This window comes from Sinohyriopsis cumingii, chromosome 4, assembly GCF_028554795.1.
Source record: "Sinohyriopsis cumingii isolate HCF-2022 chromosome 4, ASM2855479v2, whole genome shotgun sequence".
In the NCBI taxonomy this organism is placed as follows: domain Eukaryota; kingdom Metazoa; phylum Mollusca; class Bivalvia; order Unionida; family Unionidae; genus Sinohyriopsis; species Sinohyriopsis cumingii.
In genome coordinates, this window is record NC_142964.1 from 15,385,961 (window position 1) to 15,403,804 (window position 17,844).

The 17,844-nt window shown below is 35.3% G+C and overlaps 1 protein-coding gene across 1 annotated transcript in view; it reads left to right on the forward strand.

Annotated features, from left to right (window-relative positions):
• LOC149800658 (uncharacterized) overlaps positions 1 to 17,573 on the forward strand; it is a 32,706-nt gene extending 15,133 nt beyond the window's left edge. The window contains exons 4-6 of the mRNA XM_089954696.1: positions 3,612 to 3,791; positions 10,814 to 10,949; positions 16,925 to 17,573. Of these exons, the coding sequence (XP_089810822.1) occupies positions 3,612 to 3,791; positions 10,814 to 10,949; positions 16,925 to 17,022 (414 nt within the window). The 3' untranslated portion in view covers positions 17,023 to 17,573. The remainder of the gene's footprint in view (positions 1 to 3,611; positions 3,792 to 10,813; positions 10,950 to 16,924) is intronic.
• Positions 17,574 to 17,844: the final 271 nt, after the last annotated feature.

Below are 17,844 nucleotides of genomic sequence, written 5' to 3' on the forward strand. Positions count from 1 at the left end.
TCCTTATAATCATTATGAAGCAATATTAATGCCCAACACAGTACATGCAAGCCAATACAAAAAACCACATAAATCTTTTAAACAAAATGGCAGTCAAATTACTGCCTTTCATAAAATGTGTACTATCATCGGTTTCTTTGTACTTCGTCCTAGAACATATTTATCCAAATATTAAGGAGGATAATGATTCATCTTCTTTCTAATAAGTTACACTTGAACTTTAAGATCTATCTTTTATTGCAGCAAGTTAAAAACCAACAAAATCTGCAATGACCCGCTGACTTTGTAATCCAAATAATGCATTTGTCTATGCAAGTTTACTGATTTCTTTGTTGTGAAAGAAAGTCTTGGGCCATAATGTGTTCTCCAGATATCTTGTGGCGAACGAGGGCAGATTTTTTAAAATTCTAAAACTCTGTCACGAAAGGATTATTTACTTTTGCAGACTTCGCAATCACGCGATCATAAGTCACACCAGTAATCCTAATGTATGAATACCGTATTCCAGTCAAGGGTATTATTTTCTCCATTTTTCATTAAAGTTAGATCCACAGTTACTCTTTTGTGTTCTGCTTCTTTCACTTTCTTCGCTAATGATTTTTAGTGCACGTTGTTTTCATCTGGAGATCACTTTCTAGCGCAACAAGCATTGAGATTAAACATCTAGATGCCAGCTTGCTGAGCTCGATGGAAATTGCATGAGAGCTCGCGAGATTAGGGGAAGCTATTGCGTCATAATATTGCCTATGCTAGTCTAGTTCATTGTTTCGAATGTTCCCTGCGTTGCACTCTGCTATACGAATAGAGGAGCACAAGGCAAGGAACAAACAAAGCGGGGAACCAGTCAATGCCTATGCTCGAAGTATATACGATGCCATCCCTCGTCCAATGCATTGGGTATTAAATAAATCCTGATCACATTATGAAAATCCTTTGCGTCAAAAAAACGCACGGAAACAAAATGTGTGCGTCAATTTTCTCCAGCGTGCGTCCCTGATGCACAAATGTGCGTAAAGGGAAACACTGCTTAACGCTGTTCTGGTCATGGCATGAGATGCATTTTGTGCTAGAATAAACTGAGAAATTACTGGCCTTGTTGGGTGACCACTGAACCATACTATGTACTAGGACCAGGATTGTGGTCAGTGTGGATTGCATTATGTGCCATAGCACAGAAGACTTGAACAGTCTTTTAAAATGGCTTGTCCTCTCACAGTAATTGTTTAGTAAGTGGATAAATGGTCACATCGGATTGGTATAGCATTGATGTTTTTCATATTTTTTCATATGCTCTTGTAGATTAACAATAAAGATTCCTTGCTTTTATAACATGTACATTTACTCAGTGTTGTTTAGTAAATAGTTCTAAATACTGTGCGGTGAATGACATTCAGGGTCAACAATCCATGTAGTTAAACTTGTCCCTAGTGGCCACCAGTGGGAAAAGACACAGCTGGTTCTGGTACACAGACCATCATTGTACACAGGTTCACTCATCAGAATTGGTTTTGGAACAAATACCTTGAATTGAATATCATTATTATTATTATTATTATTATTATGAAGATTGTTTTATGTGCACTACTCAACAAAATCATAAAATATGCATACATGTTGTTCTCTTCCAAATACATGAAAGATTACTGCATCCAGTTCACTTTAATCCATCCTCTAAATTAGGTCATCACTGACTTAAAATAATCACTGATCTTAGTTTCTGATGTGCACTGTCGAAAAAATACTAATTACTGTACTGATTGACAGCTAAAATAAACTGTAAAATGGAGGACTCGCAAACATGTATAAATTAGGCTTAGAAACAGCTGTTCACACTTGAAAACTAAAATTTGCATTAACCAGTTGCTCATCTTGCCAAAATCAAAGGACGTTCAGCTTAGGTGAATGTCCAGTGATATATAGGGAATCAAAACAAGCCATATGTGGCTGTTTTTTTGTGACTCATTCCATGAACTGAAACTTGATGACAACAAACACAAGGCTATGCTCTAAGCTCACATGGCCTTTACCAAGGTAAGATAAAAATATTCAAATGAAAACCAGAAGAGATTCTTTTTTATGTACATGCTCAGAAAAGCCTTTTAAAACAAATTTTAAAAAAAGTACCCATTATGTGATTAAAAAAACCCCAATATATAATTCAGCATAAAATCAAAGTAAAAAACTCAGTACAGTAAAATGAAAATGGAAGAAAGCGGGGATACAGTGATTTACTCTTATTGATGTGTGTAAACACAAGTCAAATGAGTAGATCTGGAACATAAACATTCATGTCTGGTACATCAGTTAATTAAAATACATCAGCAAAGTCACTAATTAATTGCCTTTTGGCTCACTTTATTGTATAAAGTTATATCAAGGCTTTTTGATTGAATTTATACAGGTGTTATATTGCTAATTTCCCTCAGTGACCCTTTCTTTTCTTTTTCACCTTGAAAATCATACAGGACTTGCACTGACCTTTTTAAAAAATACTACAAGCAAAAGCTGTCATGTTTCTGCAAATGTTTCAACTAGAGAATTTTTATATAATCTTTCTAATATAACTTTATCTAGTGGTATCTGGGTAAAGCAGTGGTAACCTGACTGCTTTAGACATCTGCTGTCCCAGGTTAGACACTTGGATGCATTCAGTAAAACTAGATTAACAGTCTAACAGTCAGGTCAGGCAGTTCATCACATGCAATGCATTCAAATTTCATTCCACACACAGAAGAGACTGTAAACAGAGGCTAGGAAAACCAAAATACGGTCAAACTCGTCCTAATATTCACTTTTACACAGCAGTCACCTGGTCACAATGACCAATCTAATCCCCACACACATACGTACATACAATGCATACATACATACATATATGCATATATGCATACATGCATATATCCATACATACATACATATATCCATATATGCATACATACATACACACACACATACATACATACATACATACATACATACATACATACATACATACATACATACATACATACATACATACATACATGCATGCATGCATGCACACACACACACAGAGTTGCCTACATAAATGACATGTATGTAACAATCACCAATTTTCGGCTGTCTGCAGCCAGATGTTTCCAAACCAAACAATAGTTTCTCCATACTTTATGTGGCCACTGGAGTTTATCTTCATTGACTGCTTATTTTATGCAAACTAAACATTCACTTCATAAGGAAGGCATTGTTTAGATAAAAAAATATCCTGTAAATGTGTCCAAACATTTCTTATCTTGTTTGTACTCACTATACCAGGGCTATCATAGTCCTACAATGTAAGCTCTCAACCCTGATAGTTATGTTTTGTGCCTGTTGGGACTCTCTAGATTGAGGTTGGGAAAATAGTGGGGGACTCTTGAGTTTAGGAGTTGAGAATCCTGTACTTTTAATCCAGCAATTCTTTTCAGAGCCATGTTAAACATATGACCATTGCTTGTAACAGAGTAGATTACTGTTATAATTTTAACAAATTATCTCCAGTAATTTCCTCAAAAACAGGATTTGCAGTTCAAAGATACTGAACCATCCTACATCAGTAACTTCTAAATTTCTTAATGTGATTACATTTTTAGGGTTCTCTTTGGCCACTAACTTTTGGTTTGGCCTGCTGCGCTGTGGAAATGATGCACTTTGCTGCCCCACGATATGACATGGACAGGTTTGGAGTTGTGTTTCGAGCCAGTCCAAGACAAGCTGATGTGATCATCGTGGCAGGAACAGTTACAAACAAAATGGCACCTGCATTGAGGAAGGTCAGTCTCTTGTCTCAGATCTAGAGAAAGATAGGGCAGATTTATTGGGGAGGGGTTGAATTTTTTAAATTCATTTATCATATATCACATGGAGCCCAGTGGCAGTTCTGAACCTTAGAGAGCACCTGAACTTTCCATGGCAGAACTGAGGATCAAAGCTGGTACCACAGAAATGCTAAGCAAACTTGATATCTTTGTTTACATTATGGATTATTTTGTACATGAAAATATAAGATTCTTTTTAGAATTTGAATATTTATTTGTAAAGAACTATTATTTTATATTATGGACAATGTGCGCATGGACCTGAAAACAATTTTTGTGCCCTAAAATACTTGCCAACCTAACTGTACTTGCATTAAATATAATTTGTTACAGTTGTCTCGTTTAATCATATATGCCAGTATTCAGTGTAATAATACATTTTTTAGTAATAGGTAACTAAGAAACCTCAGTGTAACACAGATATTTCCTCCATTCGAACAGTTCAGAACCATATTTTTAAGATGATGAAATTTTAAATTCTTACAACTACATTAACCTCATGAATCTAATTACAATAAAAAAAACCCTCAAAATACATTGTTTTCATTAGTAAATGTGTATGTGTGTGTGTATGTGTGTTTGAGTGCAAGAGAGGGAGATGGATGAAATGATAGCATGTTATTGTGTAAGATTTTGTGTATTCAGGTCAGTCTTTCTTTGAATCTGTCGGAGAGAGAGAGGTTTATATGGCAGTTGTAGTCTTTATTGTTAAGTTACCTGTTGATTGTGTACAAGGGCAATATCATATTCCTTTGTCAGTTAACCTGTAAATAAACTGTTGGTTCATGACGTAATTGCAATAACCAGTTTCATATTTCTGCAAATAGCTAGCTATCTATCTGCAAAGCAGGCTGTCCAGCCAGCCACTGAGAAACCATCTAGCCACCTATCCACCATACTTTCCAGATGCACTTCCAGCTGTCCATACAAACAAGACACAACATATCGATTACCCAGAGACTTGTTAAGCAGCTGGTCTGTTCACTACAGATCTGATGGATAGATGCCATGCAGCACATTGGGACAATTGCATTACCTTGTCCATGCCGCTAGGTATGATTTTTGCAGATGTGAAAGCATTGCCTAATGAGGACAACCTCTGCTTTGGGTGCAGGAACAACCTCAGTCAATTGGCTTATTCCAGCTCCACCATGGAGTTTACCAAGTTCAATGTCAAAGTGGCCAATGATTAGATTTACAAAATAATACCACCATCAGTGTGTCCACTGACACCATCTGTGTGCCAGGCCTATAAAGTTAAGGCTTTTGTAGGTGTCAGCGATGAGGACAGATGTCCCTCCTTCATCCTATTGCCACAGTCAATGAATATTTCGTGCCATCTGTCAGACACGATCCAGTACATGAACAGTTTTAAGGCTTTCTTTGCTGAAAGCATGTTACCAACATTGTTTTCATCCTTCTGGAACCACACATGGGGGTGGTAAACATGGCAACCTCACTGTTTTATTACATGTATTTCCATGTTTGTGCAGAATATTTTTTACCTCTTGAATGCATAATCCTTGTTTGGAATTTTTACCTTGCTGGAAAATTGTGCTTTGATCATGTGGTGTCAAAGGCCAGTATTGTTATGGTAATTAACATGACTGTACGTCATTCCGTGGCTAATACCTAGGTAGTGACTTAAGCAAATTTGTATCTAGTGAAATATGTTCTCCATTTATATAACTGAAGCCTTATTACCATATTTACCTTGTATGTTGGGACACAATAAAATATTTTTTTTTCCTGTCCCAAAACTTATGGTGAAACTTTTTTTCACTTAGGTCATATGTCCCAAGACTTAAGAACAATATTAATAATAATAATAATAACTTTATTTAAAGAGGGTAACACAGTTAGCTAATAACTAATCTACCTTAAGGCCCTCATACAAAGGAATTTATTTGTTTTAGCTGCATCTCTGAAGCCACTGGATATATTGGGTTTGGAAGAAGGAAATAAGAGTGGGCATTTCTAATCTCAACTGGAATACTATTCCAGAGCAAAGTTCCAGAGTATTGGAAACTTTTTTAAGATAATTCCTTGTTTGGTTTTGGAATTTTATACTGTTTGGTAGATATGGATCGCAGGCGGGGAGTATTGCCAGGTAGCCTATACTGTGGCTTTTCTCAAACGGATTTGGTCTTTAATAGGTAATATTTTTAACTTACCAGCTAAATTTTCTTTGTTTTCTTTGTGGATTGATATTATCCCAATTGCTCTTTTTTGAAGATGTGCCAGCTTTGCTGTGTTTTTATCATTTGAATAACCCCATACTGTATCACAGTAGTCTAAATAGGGTTGTATGTAACTGTTATAAAATAGTTTTCTGTTCCTTTCAGGGAGAAAATGTTTTATCCTACCGAGAAGCCATAAACTTAAATTGACTTTTTTACTGATATGTTTGATATGTTCAGTCCATGATAGGTTATTACCTACCAAAACACCAAGTAGTCTATCATGACAGACCATTTGCAAATTTTTATCCTTCCATGCTGGACATAGTTCATCACTAACAAGATTTGTCCTTTTTTGCCGTGTCGAGATAAGTAATATTTTAGTTTTACCAGTATTTATGACCATGCCATTGCATGTGCACCAGTAAACAAAATTTGTATTGCATTTGTGCTCGCCCCTCACTGCAAGTTGCAATAAAATAGATAAATAAAATGCTTAATTGATAATAAAAAGAAAAAACTAACCTTGTATTGTTATCATTTATTCCTTTTTTCAACATGAACATTAAAGAATAAAATATATCCACAAACTCCATATATGTAGTGTAGGCTTCCATAATGTAGCATGTATCAATTATGTCCGATAACTCACACCACATTATTCATTGACACCAACATTGAGAAACGTGTGTGGGTTGTGCTCAAAGGTTTGAATTTCAGCAAAATCACAAACAAGAAGGAATTAATCAACCGTTATCTTGAAGACACCATTCACAAATGACACAGTATTAGGTGCAAAATAATCAAGATTGAATTATATCCAGGTCTACTATATGACAGTATCTCGCAAATAAAAATCATTATTTGAAAACACATTCACTTTTGTGTAAGTGACAATCTTTTCACCAGCTTGGGTTACAAAAGTATCCTTACTATTTACCTGCAGACTTCAATGCTCCTTTGTATTAATTGTAACTACAGATGCCAAGCACGTACAAGCCCTGGTGGTTAATAAACATCTGGCAGTGAGCAGTAAACTGCTTCTTTGAACCTACCGACAGGACATCAAATACAAAAGGTTACATTTATTTTTATTACAAAGCAAGTCAACCTCAGAAGCCGACTTTGGACTCTGAAGCCATTTTTTTTTAAAAGGATATCAGTACAAAGGTTATTTTATTGCAAAGCAAGCTGACATTGGAAGCAAACTATGGATTCTTTTAAGTGCACTGATTTTTTATTTTTTATTTTTGAATAAACAAAGAAAGCTGAGATATGGAAACTTTGTTTCCTTTTCACCTGTATTCACAGCAATTTGGAAAATAAATTGAAACAATGGAACAATTTTTTAAGTGACACAATATAGTGCTACGTGTGTGAACATCAATGACCTAGTGGTGCCCAGAAGGTTTGGAGAAAATAAAATCACGTGATGAATTCGTGAAGACCAGAAGAGAAACATAATTTTGCCGACAATATAATCATTAACATGGATGAAACTCTAGTGTACTTTGATTGCATTCCTGGATGGACTGACGATAAGATGGGGGTCAAAAGTGTGAGAAGTAGCAAGACTAGTGCAGATTTGAAAAAATATGACTTTAGTCCTTGCAGTTTCCGCTTCAGGTGATGTATTGCCTCTACCAATTTTTGACAGTATGAGAAAGCTAAAATAAATATTCATGTACCAAAAGAATGGATCGTACGTGTGTAGGAGAAAGCTTGTGTTGATGAGATGCTGCTGCAGTGGATTAAAGAGTTTTATCTCAAGTACACAGTTTTATGTTTTTTAAAATAAAATTTCAGTTGGAGTGCATTTTCTGACATGTAATTTTCAAATGATTTAAAAGGTGTCCCACAACTTACGACTAACACAAAGCAGTGTGTCCCAGAACATACAGTACACAACAAAATTACTTTTAAATTAATTTATGTGTTCGAACAAATACAGTGTCCCAACATATACAGTACTTGGCTCTGTTATGAATGCCCTTTGTTACATTATTGCTGTTTGGCAGTGGAATTAAGGATGTATGAAGGTAGGTAGCACAAGAGCCACCTCTCCATCTTACCTTGCCAGCTTATCTAGCATTAGGCCAGATCAGTCTCAACCTAAATGGAGAGATGATTGTTGGCAAAAAGGGCAAACAATGCCCAGTTGTTGCAGTTTTTGAAGTCAGCCAGATTTCAGGCAGCAACAGATCCCACAGTTTCAGAAACAGTTTAACAAAGGATAATAAAGAAAAGGAAGGACCAAAACTGTGATGTGATTCTTACAGCCCTTCTCACATGGAACAAATCTTTGGTGAACAATACTGGCAAGATCCAGGCTGCTAAAACAGTCATGGTCGTGAGTTTCATCTCAGATTTGACAGACCCTTCATACCATGTGGTCCATTTAACCTTCAGTTTTTCAGTAGATCTGTGCAATTTGGGGGTATCCAGTGATAGACCTTTGGGGCTTTTGTTAGGAGAACCTTGTGTAGAAAGGAATTTAGACCTTCAGTTGTGCAGAGAATTTCATCAGCTAGAAGGCCCTCAGCTTTAAAATCTTTTGAGGCAAATTGGTCAATTTTAGACTTCTGCCGGTTAATGATATCCCTTGGAGTGCCTGGATCCCACATTTGAGTAAATGTTTTCTTGGCTATTTTAATAGAAAAAATATTACTGTTACTATTGAAGGCTACTGTTCCATGATCTCTGACACTTGCATTACATTAGATTGCATATTGATCCCAATAAGGATGTCAGACTTGCTGGTCAGCTTTTGCTTGAATGGGCCCAAATCTTTCATCCTATTTCCTAAATGGAATCTTTCATGGGTTTTGATACAACTAGAACCATGATAAGGTTGCTATCTAATGAGACATGTTTTTTTCTGATAGCCTTTTTTGGCATGCAGAAGGAATGAGCTGCTTGCCCTTCTGATGCATGTGATCTCTAGTTCTGTGATTTTAATGATGCAATCTTGATTCATAACTCAGAATAGGTTGCTATCGGCAGTAAACCAAAAGGTGGTCATTTGCTTCCAATTGGTTAATACAGTGAGAGGAGCAGTAATGCAAGACCGATTGTGTGCTTACAAGTGTTACTTGAAGTGCACGAAATGAGTCATGGGGCCCAACAGTGTCTATCTTTTTGGTGAAGGCTGGAATAAAGGTTAAGATCCCTCAAGCCACAGCATCGGGCTGAAGTGAGGAATATGCTTGGTGCACTCAGAGATCTGAAAATAAAATCCGATATGCGTAATGAAGATTTTAACTCTTGAGATTAGAGCATCTCTGAAAGCCTGTTTTTTAATGCAATGTTTCAGTTCAAGACATAATAGCCGAATAAATCTTTCTGAGATTTTATCTCTGCGACATAACGTCACAGAGTATTGAAAAATATGGTTTATCAAATGGCTGTGGGTCAGATGACCACCAGACTCAGTTGACATCAGCACACCCTCATCATGAGCATGTATTTAGCACTTTCACTGCGTTTGACTAAATTTGTTCTTGAGATGAGAAAGTCATTTTTTCCTTCTTATCCATGTATTTTCATTACATGTTATGTGACTGTCAGTTGTGATGCTGTCATGTTGAGAGAGCAGTTTAGCCTTCATATAGGAAATCTAGGCTATCTTCACTTCAAGGGTGTCCACAACAGAGGTTAAATGCATGTGCATATGCATTTAACCATGTTACCCATTTCCAAAAAGTAATCTGAACTGGGAATGTATTCTGTGTAGAAAGTTAATTTTTTCGTAAAGTATGTTTCTCTGAAAGTACTTTCCCAGTTTCATTACAGTTAAATCCTCCCACACAACCTTGCAATTGCAAGCAGCCTTGTTAATATGTCACTCAACTTAAACTGGTAAATATTTGGTTGTTGGGTAGTCACCTGGCAGTGATAATGGGAGGTAATGGGTAAGAGTTTCTTCCCTTGGCCTATGTGCATACCAGTAGGCTGTATTGGAGGGGGAAGTGGAGTTTATTTTCATAATATGATCAAATAAATATTCTTGAATAAACATGATTAACTAAAAATTCTACTTTCTAATTAATCCTTCAAGCATTGACAATTCTTAGTACAGTAGTGTCTTGATTAACTGAATTGAACATGAGAAATGTTAGGAGTGGATTTCACGTACACCATTAGGAGGAGGCTAACATTTGACATTATATGTATCATATATACTCGCTTATGATCTCATTCATTTAGTAGTTGAAGCCCTACACTGAGACCTTACTATGTCATTGCAAGTGCATTATTACTACAATATCTAGATCTTACTGTTTTATTTCAGGTGCATTTTATTACAGTGATTCCAGGCCTTTCTATGATATTGCAAGTGCATTATTGCTGTGATATCCAGGCCTTATGTTATCACATGTGCATTATTACTGTGATATCCAGTCCTTGCTGTGTTATCACACATGCATTATTACTGTGATATCCAGATCTTACTATGTTATTCCAAGTGCATTATTATTGTGATATTCAGGCCTTACAATGTTATTGCAAGTGCTTTTTTACTGTTTATCCAGGAGTTACTATGTTATTGCAGGTATATTATTACTGTGATATCCAGACCTTACTATGTTACTGCAAATACATTATTACTGTGATATCCAGGCCTTACTTGTTATTCCAAGTGCATTATTACTGTGATATCCAGGCCTTACTATCTTATTCCAGATGCTTTATTACTAAGATATCCAGGCCTTACTATGCTATTGCCAGTACATTATTACTGTGGTATCCAAGCCTTACTGGGTTAGCTAATTTTCTCTTTCTGTTAACTGTACCCAGATTTATGACCAGATGCCAGACCCTAAATGGGTGATCTCCATGGGAAGTTGTGCCAATGGTGGAGGATATTACCACTATTCCTACTCAGTTGTCAGAGGCTGTGATAGACTTATACCTGTAGATATTTATGTGCCAGGTAGGTTATATTTGCAGAATTATATATTCTAGGTAGATTGTACCAGTATATGTTAATTTGCCATTTACACGATATTGGTGGATATCTGTGTCATGTATGTTATTCTTGTATATGCCTATGAATATTAATTGCAAGTTTTGTCAAAACTGTTAATGGAGGCTAAATGACAGAAAATATACTGCAAGTATGGACAGAACATTTCAAACTTCATTTGTCAGAGTAAACAATCATATACCTACTGATATTTCTGTTTCCATTGGGTTATGCCTGTAGATTTTTTATGTGTCAGTTTATACATCTGGATATATATGTGTTGGGTCAGTTGTACCCCCAGATACCTCTGTACATTATGGGTTATGCCCATAGATATCTATGTGTCATGTTGGCCATACTACTTGTTGATATTTATGTGCCAGGTGGGTCATACTTGTCGAGTTTAATAAGTCAGTTGGGTTACAGTTTTAGATACCTGATTGGGACAGTCAGTATGGCAACCACAGTGGCGATCATAAATATCTTATTAATACTACTTCACCTGAATGGATGGTCATATCAGCATGGGGTTTTCACTAAAAGACTTCTTATGCTGTATGTTCAGAACTAATGGAAATAGTGCCAATCTGATATTTGATATGGCCACCATGTTAGCGATCTTGAAAATTGTTACTCCTCCAAAACAAAGACATAACCAGAAGTTTCTGCCAAAAGACTTCTTTACATGTCTTTTCGTTCCCAAATGAAAGTGGTACCTATCTGACAACCAATATGTCCACCACAGCAGCAAGTTTTAAAATCTTATTATTGCTGAAGAATATCAGAGATGGGCTGAACACACAGAAGTTAAATGAAAGAAATCACATTTTTTAAAACCATCCCTATTTGTTAAACTTTAAGAAAATCGCGATCAAAAATGATAAATGAAACTCTGGTTGAAAATGGTAGGTAGGATCTGGAAATATGAATCACCATTATGAAATTATGAACTTTTAATAAGAAGTCAGATATGTTTTTTCCATTTTGTTTCCTACTGACATTCTCAGTACACTGAAAATAATGATTTCCAGTCAAATTTTGATCAATGAAATATCGCATCCAGTGGGGGCAGTACTTTGATAAATAAATACCAGTTAAATAAGTTTTTTTTTTATCAAGTGAAATTTGTGTTTTAGTTCCATCTTTTATTTCGGTTTAAGTGTAGTCTTCATAATTGCAATGTGCCGTCTTGTATTTAAAGATAAAATGTGTCAATCTACCATAACAGGTATGTCCACAAGCGTTACTCAGAGAACCCAATTAACTGCCGACTATGTTTTGATATCTGACTTGTAAAAGTATTGTTCTTTTGTTGTACTGAAGTAAAAAGGTGACCTCCTTTGTATTATCACTTTAATTACATTTTTTTTATCAGATAAAGGGGATGGAATAAAAGAAAACGTAAAAGGTATGCAAATCCCACATGTGTAAAATCTAGCAGCCATGTTTGCATGTCAGGTGAACACGTTTCAGTTGATCAATCGAATACTGTTATAAATATTATTGAGTATGTAATATAATTAAACTACCATAAATTAACCTGTTTACTCATAATTGGGATCAAATAGAGCAAATGCAACCAAGTGAAATAAACTACTTCATGAAAGCTGATTCACAGATACAGATCATTGTGGAGAAAAATGTTATAGAGAATTCCTGAATTGGCACTTAGATATATCCTGAAGGAGGAGAAGAAGTTTCACTATTACTTGCAGTGAAATGGCAGCATCAATATTGCTAATTGAGCAATAAAAAGGTTTCGATGTAGATGATTGTTTCATGAAATAAATATCTTTCGATTTTGAAGAAAGGAAACTCATTTGGTGATGTATCAACAGTTAGTCTGTTTCACTGCTTTGTAACTCCTGTTTTGCACACCAAACAGGGAACCACACTGATCAACGATGACAAAAAGCAGTGATGTAACTCCTGTTTTGCACACCAGACAGGGAACCACACTGATCAACGATGACAAAAAGCAGTGATGTAACACACTCTTTTGCACACCAAACAGGGAACCACACTGATCAACGATGACAAAAAGCAGTGATGTAACACACTGTTTTTGCATATACAGAAAGGTTGTTGAAACCAATTGGAATAATGTTAACAATCTTTCAGATGTTGGACATCTTGAAAAGAAATGTAATTTATACAGAATAGCAAACAACGTCATTAGAAAAGTGCTTTATTGACAACATAATTATAAATGAGTATTCAGTCATTAAACTGCACAGTTCCCCTTCCCCCTGGTTTTCTTGATGCCTAGCCATGATTGGCATCACTTCTTATTTTTTTGGAGGTCCCTCAGTAACTCGTGCACTCACTTATAGTGTGGTCTGTGTTTTTGTACACCGTTGTGTCCAAGGTATTGAAGGAGAGGTGTATAAGGTTTGCACAAAAGGAATGATATCTAGTTTGTTCTCAGTGAAAATGTTTCTACTTGGATGTCCAAGATGGCACTACAGTAACCATCTTGAAAATCTTGTTATTGCTTTTCCTTCTGAATGGTTGCTCGTATGAACATGGGGGTTTTCATTGAAAGACTTCCTATGATGTTTAATTGTTTCTGAATGAAAATGGTGCCAATCTGATGTCCTATATGGCTGCAATGGCAGCCATCTTGAAAATCTTGGTATTGCTTTTTCTCCACAAGAGAAAGCCATATTCAGCGTGTTTGTTTTTTACCAGACTGATTATGATGTTTATTTTGTCCTAAATAAAAATTATGGCAATGTGATGATATCAAGTATGACCACCACAGTAATGTGATGATATTAAGTATGACCACCACAGTGGCCAGTTGGAAAATCTTGTTGCTGCTCCTCGATGGAAAAACATTGATATTGGGTTCCCACTAGAATCCTTCTTACGATGTGCTTAGTTGGTAACAAACGAAAATGGTGTAGATCTGAAATCTAGTATGGCTACATAGCAGACATCTTGAAAAAGTCATTACAGTCTTACCCACTTATATCTCATCACTCCTGGTGACAAGCCACCTATGTCAATGAAAATACAAAGTCCCAGTCCCATGGTCTATTATTACTGCCAGATTTATCATGCCGACACAAGCCCTCAGTCCCAATTTAATTAAATTATTTGTTATCATTTATGTTGACAAGCTACCAGTTCCCGCTCAAACTTTACAGTTATTTGATGTTGATGCCAGGCTTAAATGTTGCCATCACATTTAGAAATGGGAATATGTCTTGGTCCTTGAAAGTCTTCAATAGGATGTGCACTGTTCATCAAAACAACCCAGCTACTATCTTTTATAAAAACAATGCACTCTTCATTAAAACAAGTATGCACACACCTCCACTTGCCTTGATATATGCTTATGTTGACAGTATTATCTTGGTCCTGACGATGGCGATATAAATGAATAGCAATGTATTAACTACTCCTTCTAGATGAAAAGACATTTCAACATGCAGTTTTCACCAGAAGGTATCTAGTTGGTCCTTAATAAAAATGGTGCCAATCTTGCCTCAAATATCAGCACAATATCAGCCATATTTGTTGTTCATTACTCCATCTACATGGAAAGTCATATCATCAGGAAGCTTTATAGTTTAGTTGACCCTGATTGAAAATGAACCTGATCTGACATCCAATACAGCCACCATGGTGGCCATCTGGAAAATCTTATTATTGCATCCAGATTTTATGGTAATATTGATATAGAGTTTTCACAAACAGACGTATTATGACAAGAAAAGACTTCCTATGATATCTAATTGGTCCTCAATGAAAATGGTGCATCACAGACATCCAACATGGCTGCCACAGTGAGCATATTGAAAATCTAGTCAATAACTCAGTTGGTCTTATTGGCATGAAGTTTTCACCAAGTGACTTCTAATGGTGTCTAGTGTATCTTGAATGAAAATAATGCTGATCTTACATCCAGTATGGCTGCCTTAGTGGCTGATCTTACATCCAGTATGGCTGCCATAGTGGTTGATTTTAAGAATATTGGAGATGTTTTCTGCACTAGGTTGATAACAAGAAATAGTCTTATCTTGAATTTCTGGAAAGTGTCAATTACTTTGAGGGACTCTTGTTATCTACTTTCATGGAAAGGGCGGGGGGTGGGGTGGATAGTAATTACACTGTATAGATATTTTCACTTTTCTGATCAACACCTTTTCTTTAGTCAGCTTACCCTTGGCTGTTGTTCCAGTCTTCTGCAAAACAAAATGGATATTTATCATGCTGTGACCAGACCAGATTTTGTGTTTTGTTAGTTCTACTAGTAGTTTGTGCATATAAATCTTAAAGCATTGTATTCTTCATAGCATTTCTTATCATTTGCAGAAATGGGAGATAATTATGAATGAATCTTAGTTTACATGATATCCAAGCAACACAATGATATGTAAGCAAAATATTTTAAGAGGCCTTTTTCAACCCAAAGTATATTTTATTTGTCTGGATTTATATTAGTAGGGGGATGTCCATTAATTATGTCAACAATTTTTAGACAATATTTTACCCCCCCTATTGTCAACAACTGTCAAACTTTCAGTGACCCCCCTAATAAAATTATGTCAAAATTTTTTTACCCCCCCCCCCTTACAAACTAACAATATTTTATACGGCTGGCTTTTATGCTAAAAATAGAATTATGGAAATTAAAAGGTCTACAAATAAATTTTAATACATTTTTTTTACTTGTTTAACAGATTTCAAATTGACTATAACACTTTGAATTCATGAAACAATCGAGACTTTATATTCTAGCTTCTATCATCTTCCCATGGGGAAGCCAAATGTTCCTCAATTGTTATAATGGGCATAGTGGCTGATTCATTAATTTCTTCAGACTAATACCATATGTGGTTAATCTGTCTACAGTCTACAGTCTACATTGAATAAAAACAAAATATGATGATGCAAGACTATGACTTCCTTGGCAAGAGCTCAACCGGTTTAGGATTAAACTGGTGGGCTGTTGACGGGCGAGCGAGTGTGTGCCATACCAATGGACCGACTAATTTCCTATGTTTTGATTTATTAAATTTATTTAAAAAAATAACGTTGATGTCAATTTATCTTGAACTCCCCCCTCCCCCATGTCAACAATTGTCAAACTTCTTCAGACCCCCTCCCCCCATTTTGTTGACATAATTAATGGATGACCCCTAGGCCAACATTAAGTCTAGAGAACCTGGTTTGTGTGTCAAGCTTTTGAATTCAGTGATCCAGAAATATAATACAAGCAAACCAAAATTTGAAATCTCATCCACAAATGATAACTGTTGATCACAAAACATTTAAATACATACATATTTTTCTGGGTAGTTATGGAGTTTTCCCAAAATAACGTTTCATTACAATTACTCTTGATTACTTTCAAAATTAGTAATTTGTTACAAATGACTATGATTATGGGTTAAAGTCACCCTAAGTCTGAATAGCATAGTTCCCATTAATCAAAACCACCAACATAAAATATGGAATATGCTTATGGTAAAAGCACTTTGCTGACAGTTGTTTACTACAAGAATACAGTTAAATTGTTTTGCATAATTTTAATGCATTCAACAATTTATTTGTTTATTTAAGTTAATTGGTATGCATAAAATATGAAATTTGCTTCTTAGAGTTCTGGCAAAGTTCGTTTTCATATTTGTAAAACTATATAGCAATTTGTTTTTGATAATGTGAGGCTCTGCTGTATTTATGTAACATTAGCAAGAAAGAGAAGTCTTCATTTGACATTATTTGCAAACATTGTTTTGCAGGTCATCCTACTTGGTTAAACCCTTTAAAGTTTGTTAAATTGTTAAAACAACAAGTGTAGATTCAGTCTCAAAAGCTGTATCGTATGTTCTGATCTGTGTCCCCAACAGATAAGGCATCACACTATAGCATACGTTTTGACTGGATATGGTTTCTTCAGTCAATAAGAGTTGTACTGTTTTGCTTTTCAGGCTGTCCACCTACAGCTGAAGCCCTGTTGTATGGAGTATTACAGCTGCAGAAAAAGATCAAAAGGATGGATATGGTCCAGAAGTGGTACAGGAAATAGAGAGACCATCTTTCTGCAGTTGTTTTTATGTTTCATCACAGATGTTACTGACTACTGGCTTTTCGAACTTGATATTTATAGTGTTCAGAAATTTAAATTATAAAATATGTTTGAAAGATACTTGTATATAGATAGGAGAGGTTGAGACATAAATGTGCACCACCATAAAGATCCAGCTGAATATGGCTTGTTTAAGACTATAATATAAACATAGTCAGTTTGTACATCATACAAGAATCAGTGATTCATGTAAAAAGAATTTATTTCCAAAATGTTTTTAACAACATCTTGTGAAAGGTAAGTTAAATGAAAGTCTGATATAAAGCATCAGTTATTAAATATTGTTTTGTTTCCGAAGATATTCAGGCATTCTTTTGTTTTAAAATTAGGTTTCAGGGAATTTATAAAATGTTATATGTCTTTAAATCTTTAACAGGCATCGTGCTAGATATCTGTAATCTGTTAATTGTTTAATTTAAATTTTTTACATGAAGTGGTAATGAATATTATTCAAAGCATATTGTCTGAAATAAAGTGTCTTCATAAGATTACTTCTGCATATTAGCATTTTATCATGAATCTGTGACAAAATTTTGGATCATTTTTTTATTTCTTCCTTCTCTAATCTATTTGTCCATCCATTCTCCTCATTTATTAATTTTTATTCAGCAAATATTTTGTATATTTCATTGCCATCTGATGTGGACTTTGTTTAAGGTAGATATAACTTTTGGTTAGTTTTGTATTTATCTTCAGTATTTGAGTTTTGTCTCTTTACCAAATTTGAACTTTGGACAGAATAAGATAGCAATGACTAAAAAT